General features: G+C 44.7%; 1 protein-coding gene across 1 annotated transcript; it reads left to right on the forward strand.

The window, feature by feature from the left end:
• The first annotated feature begins 3,191 nt into the window (after positions 1-3,191).
• pcnx4 (pecanex 4) lies at positions 3,192-16,721 on the forward strand. Its single transcript, XM_083633603.1, has 11 exons — positions 3,192-3,313; positions 3,875-4,649; positions 4,790-4,969; positions 6,527-7,062; positions 7,232-7,332; positions 7,558-7,680; positions 9,226-9,586; positions 14,101-14,204; positions 14,321-15,429; positions 15,557-15,743; positions 16,467-16,721. The coding sequence occupies exons 2-11, from the start codon at positions 3,952-3,954 to the stop codon at positions 16,716-16,718; spliced, it is 3,651 nt and encodes a 1,216-aa protein (XP_083489729.1). The 5' UTR covers positions 3,192-3,313; positions 3,875-3,951; the 3' UTR covers positions 16,719-16,721.
• The last annotated feature ends 11 nt before the right edge of the window (positions 16,722-16,732 follow it).

Raw genomic sequence — 16,732 nt, forward strand, 5'->3', positions numbered from 1 at the left:
TGCCTTCAGGGGCGGTTTAGAAAAACACTGCTCCATGCAGAGGCCTATTACAAATGGTGCATTCAAGGCCAAGAGAGCTCGGAAAAGGCATTTCTCTTTGAATGCTGCCTTCAGTGATGGCATGGAAAGGGCAATTTCCATACAAAGCACCATTAGAAATGCATTCATGGTCAGGAAAGGGCACTTTTTATTTTATTTTTTCATGTGTCTGAGCTGTTTGTTTTGTTCATGTGTTGTTGGAATGAAAATGACAAATGTATTATAATAATAAAAAAATAAATAAAAAAAAGGCACTTTTTACAGACTGAAAAAAAGGCAGGGGCTCAAGCCCCCTTTCATGTCTATGTGTGCACGTGCCTGATGTTCGGTCCAAGATTCGTGACTTTGAAATTCTCCCAGATGAACATGCTTTTTTTGATGTCTTGTTGAGCCCCCCCCCCCCCCCCCCCCCACTCCAGGCACCATATCTCTAGATTTGTATATCTGTTTGATGGCTGTGTCAGGGCGTCCACTGAGAGGATTAGAGAGGCATGGCAGGAGGAACTTGGTGTTGATTTGTCTGAAATAATATGGGACAGGAGTTTGTCTGTGGTCCAACTCTGCTCGATTAACAGCAGACACCAGCTGATCCAATTTAAAGTCACTCACCGTCTTCACTATTCCAAGTCAAGGTTACACAAGATCTACCCTTCTGTCTCTCCATTATGTGATAGATGTCAGCTGTTAGAGGGTACACTCTCACATGCTTTTTGGTTTTGCCCTTCACTATCTGGATTCTGGGCCAAGATATTTGACTGGTACTCTAAGGCCTATAAAATAACCCTCCAGCTGGAGGCAGAACTCGCCATCTTCGGCTGCTCGGAATCCTCTCTGCTCCTCCCCACGGCTGTGCAGCAGTCTCTAACGCAGGGGATGACTGTCGCCAAAAGACTAATTCTGAAAGATTGGAAGTCCCCCTCCCTGCCTTCTTTTCAATTGTGGCTGGCGGACATGGTTTCGGTTGTACGTATGGAAAGACTCAGGTTCTTGAGGACCAACTCACTCGGGAAGTTCTCAACCATATGGGACCCGTTTCTGGCCTACTTGGACGAGGTTAGAAACGACGAGTAACTTTCCCAGTCAAATTATTTTGTAAGCGCATAGGCTTCTTAGGTAGCTGGTAGCACCATGTCGCAATGGTGGTATGTTTTTGTTTTTTTGTGTTGTTGTTTTTTCCTTTCTCTGTGTTTGAGTTTGTTTAGCTTTTTTATGTTTTTTTTTTGTTTATTTTGTTTTTCATGTTCATGTTTTAAAAGTTGAAAAATTGAAAAATAAAATAATGGAAAAGAATAGATTAGACATACCCATGAGTGAGACTCCCAAGGTGGAAACTTGTGAGCCCGTAGTGACGACATGGTTATGATATGGTTACGACATGGGAAGTTGTGTACACGATATTGAGAACTCTGAGCTTTCAGAAAATGTTCACTTCCCGAGTGGTGAATACCACAGGAGGGGCATTTATATGAACACGGTGAACATGAGCCCATTTGAAGGCAGCATTATTGTGAGCAGCCCATGACGCAGCAATAATCCTGCTGTTTAATCAGCATCTTCATATGCCACACCTGTCAGGTGGATGGATTCTTTCTGTGAAGAAGTGCTCACTCACATGGATTTCAACACATTTGTGAACAAAATCTGAGATAAGTAATTAGCCCTTTGTGTGCATATAGTAGTAGAATTTTTAGTTCCACGCATGACAAATGGGAGCAAGAACAAAAGTGTGTTTATATTTTTGTTCAGTATAGATATAGGCCAATATGGTGTGCCTTTTTTCACTCCACGGTATTTTGCATTTGTGTTGCTCCTTTAATGACCCAGGAGGACCTAAGTGTTAATTCATAGATGTTCTTCGCCAGCCAGTCCTAAAACGATACAGGAGTGGTGCTGCGGGAGGATTACAGGGTGTATGTGTCTGTCATGACTGATGAGCTTTTTTGTTATTGTTGTTTATCGTGTCCTACACACAGCAGAGATTGTTTTTTTCAAGATGACAAGAGGAGCATTACCTTCATGGCCACCCTTATCCCCTCAGCCCCAGCCAAGAATAACAATAATAATCAACCTAATCTCCTTTGCTCCAGATTATTGTCTTTGTGTTGATATTGTGACCTTTTTACTTGATCACTTTATGATCCTCCTCTTTGTCCTCCTCCTTTTTGCCACTGAAAGTAAATCAACATTTGGGAGAGGCAGAGACACTTAACCACAATCACTTTTATTCTATTGAAATAACAAAATACTCTTAGGATTTGTTCTTTTGTTAAAAAAAATTATAACATGGATTTACAATGTAATATTAATATTACTAATCCTATGTCAGTTTTGGGGTAGCTTAAGCGCTTAAGCTTCAGGATTTAAAGATACTGACAAGTGCCAAGGTGGAAATTTACTTAGGATAAGGAGTAAACAGTTGCGTGGGGCATGTCATTTGATGTATAATTGCAAAGAGGGATGTTCTTTTCATTGTTCAACCAGCTGTAGTGGTAAAATCCTTTGTTGTCTGTGGGAGGACATGCTTAAGGATTAATCTTCTCTATTTTTCATCAACTCTTCATTACAATAGCTTCTAATGGAGCTATAATTTGAATGTAATTTGCACTTTCACTTCTGACATTCTTGGACTGACTTGACAGCATTACCTTCTCATATCTTATCATATTAACAGCCTTATTTTAATTCAGAATTATGGTGACCTCGACCTCCACTTACCTAATTGATGAATGAATTACTTTTTTTGAATGACTGATAAAAGAAATCTCAATCTCTATATATTATTTATTTTCCATTTTGATTGCCTGTCATAGTGTGTGTGTGTGTGTGTGTGTGTGTGTGTGTGTGTGTGTGTGTGTGTGTGTGTGTGTGTGTGTGTGTGTGTGTGTGTGTGTGTGTGTGCGTGTGCGTGTGCGTGTGCGTGTGTGTGTGTGTGTGTGTGTGTGTGTGTGTGTGCACGTGAGAGAGAGAGAGAAAGAGAGAGAGAGAGAGAGAGAGAGAGAGAGAGAGAAATAGAGAGAGAGGCGGTGATAGAGATTGTAGGAGGCGGGGTGTACAAGTTTGCGGCCAATCAAAGATTCGCTCTCTCGCAGCCTGGAGTCCCATTGGTTACAAGGTGTCTGTGTGTCATCCTGTTGTTGCTTGGCTTGCTAGCTCTTAGCTAGCGGCTAATGTTGTTAACGCTAGCGGTTTCGCCTGTTTCTTATAGTACTGGCTGCTCATACTGTCAAAACATATAACAAGGAATCTTTTCCAAATGACAGTTCTACTGTTAAAGGTAAGTCCGTTCCTCCCAAACGGCATTGCATGTAGTCAGTTGATTTTATTTACCTGCTAGCAGTAGCAAGCTAACGGATAACCCAGCTGACAACACTTGCTGGCTTGATAGCTAAGGCACTCTACACATAATGGGACAAAGAAGAGTCACAGAGAGATACAGAAATTAAATTGACTAAGCTAGTTATAGGTTTGGTTATATTGATACCTATTTGGTTATAGCAAAATGCTGGGCTACTAGCTAGCTCAGGTTAGTTGTCTTTAGCTGTCTACTACTCAGCAAGCTATGATGGTGTGTTGTGGTAGCTGTTGCTCCTGTCTTGTATCTTAGCAATGCCACAACATGTCTCATACTGTGCTATAACTTATTAGTATAACTGATAGATCAGTTCTAATATAAGTCCCTTAGATTGTTAATGGTTTGTAACCAATACCCCCGTTAAGGCAGTCCTGTAACAATTACTCACTAGTTAGATTCACCACCTCAGGTCGTAACATCCACTGTGTATTTAATATTAAGTGTGCCTCAGATGTAGACCTAACTGCTGGTGATTCATTGCAGACCACTTGATTGTGTCCAGGACGATGAATGGAAACTCTCCCTCAGCTGTGTGGAGATGACCTGCCTCCCCTTAGGGAATGGTCAGGATGGGGCCAGATGTGCCCCTTCTCAATGAGTACAAGCAGGAGTTCTTCTGGAAGCGCTTCCCCCAGACCGTGTTGGGGGGTCCACGCTTCAAGTTGGGTTACTGTGCCCCGCCTTATGTCTACGTCAACCAGGCAGTCTTGTTCCTGACGCCATGGCTGTTTGGAGGCATCGGTACGCTGCTGTGCCAGCTGCAGCTGCTGCAGGAGCTCCACGCCGCAGTGCTGTCTGGTATGCTCATGTTCGGGGCTGCAGCGGGTGTCCAGGCCCTGGCGTGGTACGCTGCACGGAGGAGTGGCACCGTAGAGAGGCTGGGAGCACCCAACGTCCTGGCTGATGAGGAGGAAGTGGAGTTCACCCACTGTGTCAGCCCAGAGACCGTCAGGTTCATCGCCCCCGGGAAGAGGTTTGGGCTGAATGTGGTGCTGCATACAGTCCTGGCCGGGGTTCTCTGTGGCTTTGGGACGTGGTATGTGTTACTCGGAAAACTGACCGCTCTCTATGGTAGCTTTGGTGTATCCCTGGTTGTCTTTGTGCTGAGTTGGGTGACGCTGTGTATAGCAGAGTACTCCCTCATTGTAAACACAGCAACAGAGACGGCCACTTTCCAGGCACAGGATACGTATGAGATCACCCCTCTCACCCGGCCCCTCTACATCTTCACTTTCATCGCTGTGGACTTAGCTGATAGGTGAGCAACAGCAATGTGGTTGTTTCATGGACTGGTAAACACTCTTATAGCATGCTACTGTATTTAACAATCTAAAATCATGTCATGGTAGCATAGCATCGATGTTGCTGTAATTCTGTTAACTTGATGCCATCATTCAGGTTCACAGGCCCTGTCCCTGAGCTTCAGCTGGCAAGTCAGGTTCTCCATGTGCTGTTCCTCTTCCTACCTCTGCTGTGGGCGCTTGGTATGCTGTCTCCCCTAGATGCCCTGCTCCTCTGGGGCATGGAGCAGGCTCTTGTGTTTGGTTTGGGAGGCTCACCCATGTCCAGCAACCTCAGGTACGGTAGATATTTCGTCACTGTATTAGTTTTTTTGTTTGTTAATATATGTAATGGAAGCTTAATAAAAGTAGGCTATGCACTCTACTGGCCCTATCTTGCAGGAGCCTGGTGGTTGGGGTTGTTACTGATTGAGTGCACCTGCGCCCAGTGAACTCCTTGGGCTTTAAAAGCCTGCAGATCATTCAGTGTTTCTCTTCCTCCTCACCTGTGTGCACCTTTTTGTTGTTCTGCCCCCTCCCCAGGTCAAAGTTTGTCTTGTATAATAATAATGATAATAATCTTTAGTTTTAGGTAATAAATTGTTAGAACTTTTACTTTGGTGTGTACCCACATTTTCTTTACCACTACAGCACTGCTCCACATAAAATAAAGAGCTGTGTGACGTTTATAATTGATGAACGGTAGGTTCATTTAACACAAGCCAAGTAACGTTAAACTATATTTTTTTACATTTTCCCCTCCAATTCCGCAATCATCCTATGAGAAACATATATGTGTGCACCTATATATTTTCACTGAGAAGGACAAATCAAAATACCAGAAAAACATGCTCAACCCTCAATAACTTTAATTTCAATAAATTTGAATTTTTATTGTCTGCACACTCACAAGACACCGGACCCCCTGATCCTCTCTCCCCAAAGTCTAACCCCCCCCCCCCCTCCCCGCTGAAGTCTATAAATCCCCCCCATGTGAAGCAAATAAGGGGGGAATCCCCCCCCATTTGCAAAATAAATGTTAGGCCCTGTGAATTGGGGTGTAAATAGCCACAATAGCTGTCTACACCTACACCCGGGTACAAATAGCCACATGTGATATTGGGATATTTACACCCGGGTGTAAATAGTCACATCATCTATTTACACCCGGGTGCAAATAGTATTGCCTTTTGCAGGAACCCTCTGATCACATTCACACACACATTAATACCTGGAAGCTAGCTGACCAGTACAACCACAGTTTGATCTTCTGGCCACTGTGCAGCTCCACTGGTGGCTTAAGGGCCTTGCTCAAGGGCACCTCAGTGGTGGTAATGAGGGAGAAGCAAGCACTGCTTTCCACTTTCCCCACCCAGATGTATCCTGCCGGTCCAGGGGATTGAACTGACGACCTTCTGGTCACAAGCTCGCTTCTCTATCCTTAGGCCATCACTGCCTTGTTTTGAGATCTAATTCCAGACATTGGATTCTATCAGATCACATCTTTGCATGTCTACAATTGGCCTGAAAATGTCTGTTATGCATCTCCTCTGTCTATATAAGTCTGTTCTTACCTTGCTTTTTCACGCTCTCTCTTAGTCTCTCTTCCATCTCTCTATGTTGCTTCTATGCACATTGTGGTTGAATTGCATCCAAACTACATAGAATTCCAATCACGATGCAAGCCGAATCACTTCATATCTGATTTTGAAGATACATCAATGTGGGCAAAATCCAGTTTTTGTGCGTTCAGAACTTGTCCCATAATGTGTTGTGATTGGATTCTAAAAGTCCTATTGAAACCCTATCCCGTGTATTCTCTGTCCTGACTGTTTGTGTGTACTCTGTCCTGCAGGCTGCTGGTGATGTTTGCTGTATCTGTTGGCGTAGCTGTTTGTAACTTCTTCATCCCATCCACACTGGGTGTGGTTCTTTTCTCCGTCTCCATGGGATTTCTGTTGAGCCTGGACCTCAGCCAGATTGCCACTCTGTGCGGAGGGTCCAAGCCGGCCTGCGCGGACCGTGGATGGTGTAGAGGGGGGTCACCTCCTCCTCCTAGTTCCTTTGGCTGGGGTCTGGGCTGCAGGGAGCTGCTGCTCTATTTAAGTGTGCTACTGCTGGCCATGGCAGAGGCAGGACTACTGCATCATTTCCTTGGTTCAGCCCAGCCCCAGAGCTTGGTAGGCGGACCCCAGGCGCCTGTCAGCTACCTCCTCCTTGTCCTCTTCATCCTCTGCTGGGCTCTGGGAGAGATCCAGGGGGCCTATGTATTTGGAGGGGTGTTGCTCAATCCCCTGTACCCAAAAGGAATGTCCAGTGTGCAGACGTTCAAGCAGAGGAACAGAGGTCTATATGTTGCTGCAGCAATCAGAAGAGTCCTTCTCAATCTCGGTGAGCTCGTCATTGATGGTTATTTTCTCTGATGTTCTTTGGTCTTCACCGCTGCCTCAGGCATTTCCAACTGTATGTGAAAACAGAAGTACAACAGTGCTCTGTACATGTTGTGTGGGTAAATGTGTGCAGTTTTCTTTTAACATAGAACTTGTGTTTCACTCCACAGTGTCTCCATTTACAATCATCGCTTTCCTGTCCATGGACAAATCTCTGCAGCTGCTCCACACAGCTTCCCTCAGTGTGGGATTAACACGGGCCTTTAGAGTGGTACACACAATTTGATTTTTTATCTAAGCATAAACATGGACATAAATAGAAAATCCCAATCAATCATCCCAATAAGCTTTTCTTCTGTTATTCAGAATCAATCAGTCAAAAAACACATCATTGCATATCGATTGGTGATAATGGAGAAAAACAAATGCTTTTGTCTGCTCTGGGTTAGCAGGCCTGCCATGTTGAGTTCATTGTTAGCTCTTTGTTCATGTGCAGGTGTGGCAGAGCTCAGAAGATGCTCTGCTCCAGATGGTGCTGGTGGTCTCAGTGCGGCTGGCAGTTGGAGACAACACACTGCAAGGCTGGGACAACCTGGGAACCGGAGTCCAGCTCCTTCTAGTAAGAACAACTTGAAAATGTTTTACCTTCTTTCAGCACCATGGGTTGTCCCAAATATTGCCAATGCACAGGCTTAAATGATAGTTCCAGTTATTTTCTAACCTGAATATTTTCCTGGTTTTTGCCATCATGACAATTTGATTGTGTTCAAAATTGTGTCACTGTAGAGCTATTGCTATTAAGTAGCTTCAGTTCACCACTAGTGCGTGTTCTTCTCCAATACGCACTCAAGGGCCAAAGCAAGCTCCCAACTGTTTTTAACTGCAACCACAAAAAGTTCACCACCCTCTGGCGGCCCACAGTTTTCGCCCTAGGAGGCTGAAATTTGGCATGGAGGTCAAGTGTGTGTGAAGGTGTGTGTTTTTGTTTATGCCAATTGACTGAAAGGGTGGTGGGGGGCACATTTTGAAATGCAGTGTGGCAAAGGCAGAGTAGGGTGGGCTGCCCCTGCTACCTGCATTTTGGAAATTCGCATATATTTTAATTTCCCACCTTTATTTCAACTGTTCATGTTTACTGATGGTTTACCCTGCTGCTATTTATCTTTACTTTGACACTGTGGTAGAAATGATAGATTATCCAATATCCATACCATTATAACGTATTAGATATACTCTCTGTTGCTGTGGGAACTCATGCTGGAATTTGCAAAACATGCTCTTCTGTGTGAGATAAGAGCCAGCCTGAACTGGTTTTCTGTTCGCCCAGACAATTGTTATACCAAAAACATTTCCAAGATGTTCTCCATGTATCAAATATTATACAATTTTCTTGAATGAATAGAACTGTGGACCTTGTCATCAGTTTATGACAAACAAGTGTTATCTGACTTTTCATGACTCAGCTATTTTCCAATATAAAAGAAAGACAAAACGTTGAATCTTTGCCCTTTTGACTGTTTTGATATGCGGACATGAGTCTTACTTGCAAGCAATATTAAATCTATGGAAAGGCAAAAAAGGAAGAAGAGGAAATTTGCATGTGGTCGAGGCAGCTATTGCGAATTCGTGCTTGTTTTTAGCATTGCTCACCTGCCAGATTTCTGCTATGTTCAGGTCATATCTTAACAGAAGAACAAAGCTTTCATTGCTTCAGCTTTCAAGCGTTCTTTAGGTTTTACTCATTGGAACACCCTCATCCAAAAAAAATTGGATTTAAACCACAAACAAACTACAGCAGATATTTCTCATTTTTCGGATATTTTTAATTTTTAATACCATAAACTGCTAATATCAGTGATACGCTGCTATGTTGACTGCATGTGTTGAGACTTCTGCAATTGGTGATACAAGGTGAGAGATGGTGGAGCCCACAAAAAAGTCCCACATACCCCATTGTAATTACCACGAGCAGATTGATGTGAACATTTATTGTTCTACATTTTGGGACATTTGCTTTGCATATAGGGTTTACTGAAAAACAGTCAAATACATAATAAAACAGGAAATAACACATAAGAGCACAATGAAGCACATGAGTCATGACAAATCACGACAACATAAGGGCATCCATGCTGTAATGATCACTTCTTTCTGCTTGACCCAGGTGGGCCTTCTGATTGACCGAGTAGTCCAGTTCCTGGCCAAGCTGAAGTTCACGCTGACCGTGTTGGTGACGTCTTGGACGGAGAAGAAGCAGCGTCGTCAGTCGGCCGGAACTCTCCTGGCACTGAATGCCTCCCTGTGCCCGCTGCTGCTGGCAGTGCTGACCCTCTCTGCCATGCTGTCTGCCCCACTGCTGCCCCTCTTCACCCTGCCAATCTTCTTGGTTGGGTTCCCCAGGCCTCAGCGCAGTTGGCCGGGGCCCGTCGGTACTGCCTGCCCCTGCCCCGACTCCATATTCTACCAGCAGATGAGTGGGAGTCTGGCCTCGGCTCTGAGGACGGCCTTCGCAACAGGATCACTGGGTTAGTTGGCCACGCCGGATATCTCTTAGGTCCCTCTCTGGTCGCTTCATCTTTCAGAAATATTTTGGAAGTTAAAGGTGTTTGATATTTCAACATTTATATTGAATTTAAAATTAGAATTAAGGTGCTTTCGCACCTACCTCGTTTGGTCCGGACTTTCGGACTTTTCAGTTTGATCCGAACCAAAATGACAGTTGTGAAAACTCCCACGGACCACGGTCCGGACCAAACAGCCGAACCTTGGTCCGAGGAAAAGAGGTGGTCTTGGTCTGGATCAAACTGCACCATGGTGTGGTTCGCTTGCAATGTGAAAGTATTTTTTTTATAGTTTCGCCAGGCTAGAGGAGGAGAGCAAATGATGAGTTTGTTTGCAAAAACAGGTATCTCCGTTTGGATTTTTTATAATTTTATTTTATATATTGATGTATTTATACTGTAATTCATTTATTTTTGGGGAATTTGTATTATCAATCATAACTAAACATATTCATCTGGTAATTGTCACATAAACCACCTCAATAATGTTTTCTATGTGCACTCCAGGGAGTATTAAACATATGTTGTTTGTTCATTTTAAGAATGGCGTTTACCTGTTTTTGCAAATGAACTCTTCAAATTGTAATAGAAATATGGTCCGACGATGTTATAAAAGTCAAATGGAAAAAATACAGACACCAGCTATTTTTGGAGAGGAAGAGAGAGGGGGGGGGGGGAGCATGCTGCATGTCAACCCAAACTAATGCATCAATTATTAATTATCCAACAATGTATGCAGCAGGCAGGGAGAGTCCCAGACAGACAGACGTGAGAGAATGACAGGCGATCCAGTCGGCTAAAGGTGGATATTGTATGGAAATAAGTGCTGTTTTTATGTTGAATGTATGCTAACGATTCATAAATCGTAATTAGCCATTTATTGTTTTAGGCGGCTTGTATCGCTGCCGACAAGGAAGGCAGCATTAAACTGACAAGATTTCTGAAGTTTGGTGTAAAATATGCACTCCATGCAAGTGAAAAGTGAACAGTACACTAAACGCTGGCCGCCTGGCATACTTTGTTCAGCTTTGAGTTTGGATGGCAGTAGCCTATATTGTAGTCAAAAAATGACTGATTTGGTAGTTTTGCGATTGGTGTGAGTCAACCTCCTTAACACTGTTTCAAATGTCAAAGGAAATAACGTTACCTCGATATTTACTAGGTAAGTGCAACAGACCCATTCATAAAATAAAATAAATCCCAATTCCCAACATGCCAACGTCAGACGCACGCCAATCTACAAACCAATCAATGTCAAGTATAGGGAGCCCACGCAGCTATGTCATGTCAAGTCCTTGGGTCCGCTTGCATAATTGCAGTGTGAAAGCAAACCCAATGGGACCAAATGTATATAAGTTATATATATAATGATGATATAAGCACTCTTAGTCTAGTGCAGAAGTTTTCAAAGTGGGAGGCTCCAAACAGTTTCAGGGGAGGCTTAGTGAATGGAAGTGAAATTTGTTATTAAAAGGAGATCACATATAATAGCCTAAATGTGTGTGATTTGGTTAAAGAGATAGTTTATGGTGGTCTCGACCTAGTTTCAAGATGAAGACCAGACACGCTGCCTCACACCACGCGTAATCCTAGTGACCTCACCTCATGTAATCCTAGTGTGACGAGCACAAGTGTAATCCCAGCGTGACGTCCGCGTGACGCACTTGCCTATATGACGCCGATAATGTCGTTAGTGCCGAGGCTATGACGTAGCAGTATTTATAGCCATGCTCAGTGGGTCATCGTTCTCTTTCCCTGATCTTCTGGTCGCTGTACCCGAGCCGATCGCATCCCATTCTCTGAAAGCTGTGTTTCGACCCACCCACCTCCCCAGGCCACCACCAATGTCTTGACTCCTGAAGAATCCCCTACGGGGGGGGGATTCTCTATTCTAGTCCGAGCAGATGCCCTCTCTCACCTCAAGAAGAGGGGCATCTTAGCGCGGAGTCATTACGCCAAAGAACTAGTCGCCATGCTGCCATGCCATCAGAATTAGTTGCCATACCGTCCCATGCCATAGATCTTATCGCTCTGCCATACTTGAATAAAGCTTGCTTGTTAACTCTACCCTCTGGTCTCTCATGATTGAAACAGAGATACAGTAGTTTGGGGGAATTTGACAGTTTTTCCCACTTTCCCAGAGACAGAACAAATAAATGCCTCCAGACAGACCTTTTTATGTATTTGGTCGGTGTAGTCTGAACATTGAAGTATGTCAAACAGCAATATCAGGCTATCTTGGCTCAATTGTTGAGTGTCTATGGGATCAAATAACATTATTATGATCCCCTTAGGCATCCAGGAATTGAGCGAGGGGGGCTCCTTATTCCAAGCGTTGTCTGGGGGAGGCCCACAGTCTCAGACTTTGAAAACCCCTTGTACTCTAGAGTTAGTTAGTTAGTTTATTTCGGTCCATTCAACAAAACATGACAATACACACATACAATGAGTTGTGGCAAGAAGGGCCGAAAAGGTGTAGGCTGAAGCCGCAGCTTATTTTGCCTACCCTATGTAAATAAAAGAAAATTACAAAAACAAAACATGTTAACGCAGTTTCAATCATGGTAATTAACTAAACTGCAGAAAGAATTTTTAGAAAGAAATTTACAAGTGATCGTGCTCATATATAATACATACATATATAGATTTATTTTAACATATATATATATATATACATATACTTCAATATACCATATATACACCATGTTAGACAAGTCAATGCAGTTGTTTCAGGTTAGTAACAAATACATTGGTCCTTGTTTGTTTAATTTGGTTTTGGTTGATCATTGTACAATCTTATCTTCGATTTTATTGGTGGTACAATTGTAGTGCTAAGTTAAACAGCAAAACAACAACAACAAAAAACCATATCACTTGATGAGGCTTGAATTTGGTTTAAACTTATTGATTTTGCCGTGCCATTTACTGCCTGCAGCAGTACAGAAGAACACTCGAAACCAGGCTACACTTGAGTTGTAAATAGAGTTCATTAGCATTCAGAATAAATGTTGTCTTACAGTGTGTGATGACGTGTAATTGCGGTGACATTGTGAACTTTGAGATGGGACATTAAAGCAGGGACTGTATGCAGATGAGAGAATGTGAAAGGAGGAGTGCCTCATGGTTTAATATTAAGAGGAATGTTGTTGTGAGCTGTTGGCAATAATGCAAGCTCGCATGATGCCGTCGAGCTTCCTGTGAAGTGACCCGAAACAAAATAGCTCTGATCTGTATTCATTACATCCAAATGTTTCCACACCATTAACCATGTAATACTCTTAGGCCAAACGGAGCCGCTACTGGGGTTTTTGTACAGTGCTCTATGTGCTGTCAGGAGGGGGCAAGAGGGGAAAAACAGTGCAAGTACAAGCTTAATTATTTATGGATTGATGACTTAAAAGAAAGCTGCAGTGATGTCATCACTCATTGTTTTCCTGGCGAGCTTGGGGTGCCCTAGTTGTGATGTATAATTCAAAAGAAGCGCTCGTGAAGTCGTTTGATGCTCACAGTCTAAAGATGGCAGCTTGCAGTGTTCTTTTGCTTTCCTCTGCCCCCTGTGTGACACCGGGGGCTGTGGCGCAGTGAGCAATGAGCAGGAAAGGAGTATGCCCAGCATGTCACTTAGCGTCTGTGACTGTTCCCCCATGCCATTATGAGACATGACATTATCCTTGAGCCATGCACACAGTAACACTAGTCAACTTAAAAAGCAAAAAAGCCTCAGCACCTAGTCGTCCATTTTGAAATAAACTAAAAACACACCCCTTCAGTCTAGTGACTAGTCTACACCTATCAGGCTAGTCTACACCTATCAGGCTAGTCTACACCTATCAGGCTAGTCTACACCTGGACCCTTCTTGAACTAACCGCTCTTCAGAAAAGGAGAGAAGAAAAGATAAATCGACTTATTCCTTCAACTATCAACAAATGCTCTTATCTGATGAAGACTGTGATGATGCACAGTTGATTGCACTACTGTTGACAAAATGTACTATTGTAAGTAGCTTTGGATGAAAGCGTCTGCTAAATGACAATAATGTAACATCTGTCCGCTCTTTTCTGCCGCCCAAAAATGAAAAGCCACCACTGTAGGAATTGTCCAAGTCGTCTTCCATCAGAAGAATGGATCTTAGAGACTAATGGAAAAGCCAAGACCGAGAACAGCTTCAATATTTAGATCTCTGTGCAGTCAGCCAGTTTAAACAGCAGCATGACCTTCCTGTACAGCTGCCATGGTAAGTGTCTCCCTGCAGCTCATCCGCTAGCCGAGTTATCCCCATAGTCAGCAGAGCGATGTGCTACTGATGCAAAATGAAAGGGCTGTGTGTCCAGGGGTCTCTTACTTATGTACATGTTACATGATGTACTGTATATGTTGTGCATTCTCTTCTTTCTTGCCCCCAATTCTCATATCACAACAACATCTCTCTAACGTGTTAGACGCACGGATGGCTGATGATTTCTTCTCCCTACTGTAGGTTCATTAGCCCCGGGCTCTCACTTCCTCGGCCGCTTTCAGGACCGCATGGTTTGGATAATGATCCTGGAGCGAGGATACGGCTACTGTACTGTCAATATAAAGGTACTGTATCTGTTTACTTCAGTTTGGCATCATTTGTGTGTTAGGAATCATCACTGCTGATGTCCAGTGATTCATCAGGAGATTGAGTTGTGCGTGTGCTGTGTGATTTGGTCCAGGGTCTGGAGCTGCAGGAGACTTCTTGCCACACGGTAGAAGCACGGAGAGTGGACGAGGTGTTTGAAGCAGCTTTTGAACGCCCTGAGAGGCTTGGTTTCATCCAGGGCCTTAACCTGCACTGGGGTAACGCCCTCACCCCTTGTGCCACCCTCCCAGTGCGGGTCTACTCTGACGCCCGGAATGTGCTCTCTGGCATCATCGACTCTCATGACAACCTGAGGAAACTCCAGGACGACTTTCTGAAGGCGCTGGTCTGGTTGCTCCTGCGCTACTGTGTTCAGAAGCATAAAGGCTTTCCCTGGAGGAGCGAGGAGGGGCCAGGAGGTGGAGGCAGGAAGTCCCGGTCTTCCCAGCTGGCCCAGTCCACTCACACCCAGCCTGTAGAGGCTGTCATAGTGGAGTCCAATTTGTCCTCTCTGAAGTTTAGGCAGGACAGCTCTAGTTTGACCTCCTTTGGCGACTGGTCAGATGAAGATGACTTATTTGGACCCCAACCAGCCAGGCGGACAGTGGCATTAGTGAGTACAGAGGCCCAGTTGGGACACACGGCACTGCAGACCGGGCCCTCCCTCCCAGGCTCAGTGGAGATGGACAGCCTGTTTGAAAGCATGGCCCTCTCGGCCCTGCAGCCACTGCAGCCTCTGGGACTAAGCCTCGGGCTTCCAGCAGTGGATAAGGGCCGGGACCCAGAAGCCTTGAGAGAAGAGAGCCCTGGATCTCTCCCGCTTTTAAATTTCAGCTGCCCCCAGTCAGAGGTGTTCAACCTGCCCACAGGATGGAGGACAGCCCCCTTGCTACCATCCCGTTTGCTGCAGCTGAGGCCTTTGTTCCCTGAGGACTGGTTTGGGTTCACCCTGGGGCAGTTTGGGCCTGCCGTGCAGGGTGAGGCCTCAGAGGACATGACCAAAGCGCTGAAGGAGGACGAGGCACTGAAAGAGCTGCATGCTCAGGTGGCACTGTCATGTCTCGTCTCCTTGGGGGCGGAGTCTGCCTTCACCAGCCCCAGTTATGTGTACAGGCTCTACTGTGGCGACGTACCATGGACTGAAGGACTCGACTGGCTTTCTTCTAGTAAAGAACTTTACCAGCTCGCACTTCGCGCTTTCAGGTAAATGGGCAATGAGTGTATTCTAGACTTTGATCACTACTGTACAGCAGCCACACTTCTTCCTGTGACAACAACAGGGCCATGATTTCAATGTGTTTTCTGCATCTGTGCTTTTGTTTGCCTTCAGGTTCAGTTTCAAGCTGCTTTTTGATCAGGCAAGTCTGGGGCCCATGGAATCCCCTGAAGAAGTGTTGAGCACCTTGGAGGACTATGAAAGGGACTGGTACATTGGCCTGGTAACGGAGAGAGGCTGGCATGACAGCGTCCTGCAGGAGAAACCCTTCCTCTTCTCTCTGGGACACGACCTCACTATGGTAATCAAACACACCACTCACCCTTTGTATTCTATTTTTTTGGACATCTGTTAGTATCTAACATATCTACATATGTATCTAACATAGATACACCCACCACTCTGATTAAATCATTGCCATCTTCTTTCTTACTTATATCCTATATAATAAGAATGAAAAGTGTGCGTGTGAGTGAGCACAATTTTGTCTGGCCACAGCTATGCCGTTTCACGTGCGATCAGGCTGAGACTTTCAGGGGGTGTAAAGACCACCCGTGTGGGTGACCTGACAGAGCCAGATTTTTTAATTAGGTGATTGCCCTAATTACATAATGATGTGATGTCATCAGTGATGTCAGTGATGATGTCATCAGTGATATAATTCTTCCTGGCTGAGGCTATTTAGTTCAGTGATGATGTCATCAGTGAGGATGTCATGTTCCAGGCCACATCTATGCCGTTTTACATGCAATTGGGCTGAAACTTTATGGGAGTGTAAAGAGCACCCATGCGGGTGACCTGACAGTCGGATTTTGTTTAAATTCGGTAATTTACCTAATCTAATGATGTGATGTCACTCGAGCAATGATGTCATCAGTGATGATGTCATCAGTGATGTCATCCTTCCTGGCTGAGCAGACTGGATGGTTTAACTCCCAGGGGGGGAGGGTCCAGGGTCCACTAGTACAATAGAAGAGGCAATTGGATTAAAATATAATATAGTTATTACTGTGCTTGTCCACAGGGTACGTACACGGGGCGAGTCCTGTCACTGCAGGAGCAGCTGGTGCAGGTGGGCCGTCTGAATGGAGAGGGGGTGCGCGGACAGTGGGCCAACCTGTCCTGGGAGCTACTGTACGCTACTAATGACGATGAGGAGCGCTACAGCATCCAGGCGCACCCCATCATGCTGAGAAACCTAACTGTTCAGGCAGCAGATCCCCCTCTAGGGTACCCCATTTACTCCTCTGCCCCCCTCCACTTCCCCTGCCTCTGACCCATGGCTCTTTC

The sequence above is a fragment of the Poromitra crassiceps genome (assembly GCF_964638095.1).
Source record: "Poromitra crassiceps genome assembly, chromosome: 3".
NCBI classification, from domain to species: Eukaryota; Metazoa; Chordata; class Actinopteri; order Beryciformes; family Melamphaidae; genus Poromitra; species Poromitra crassiceps.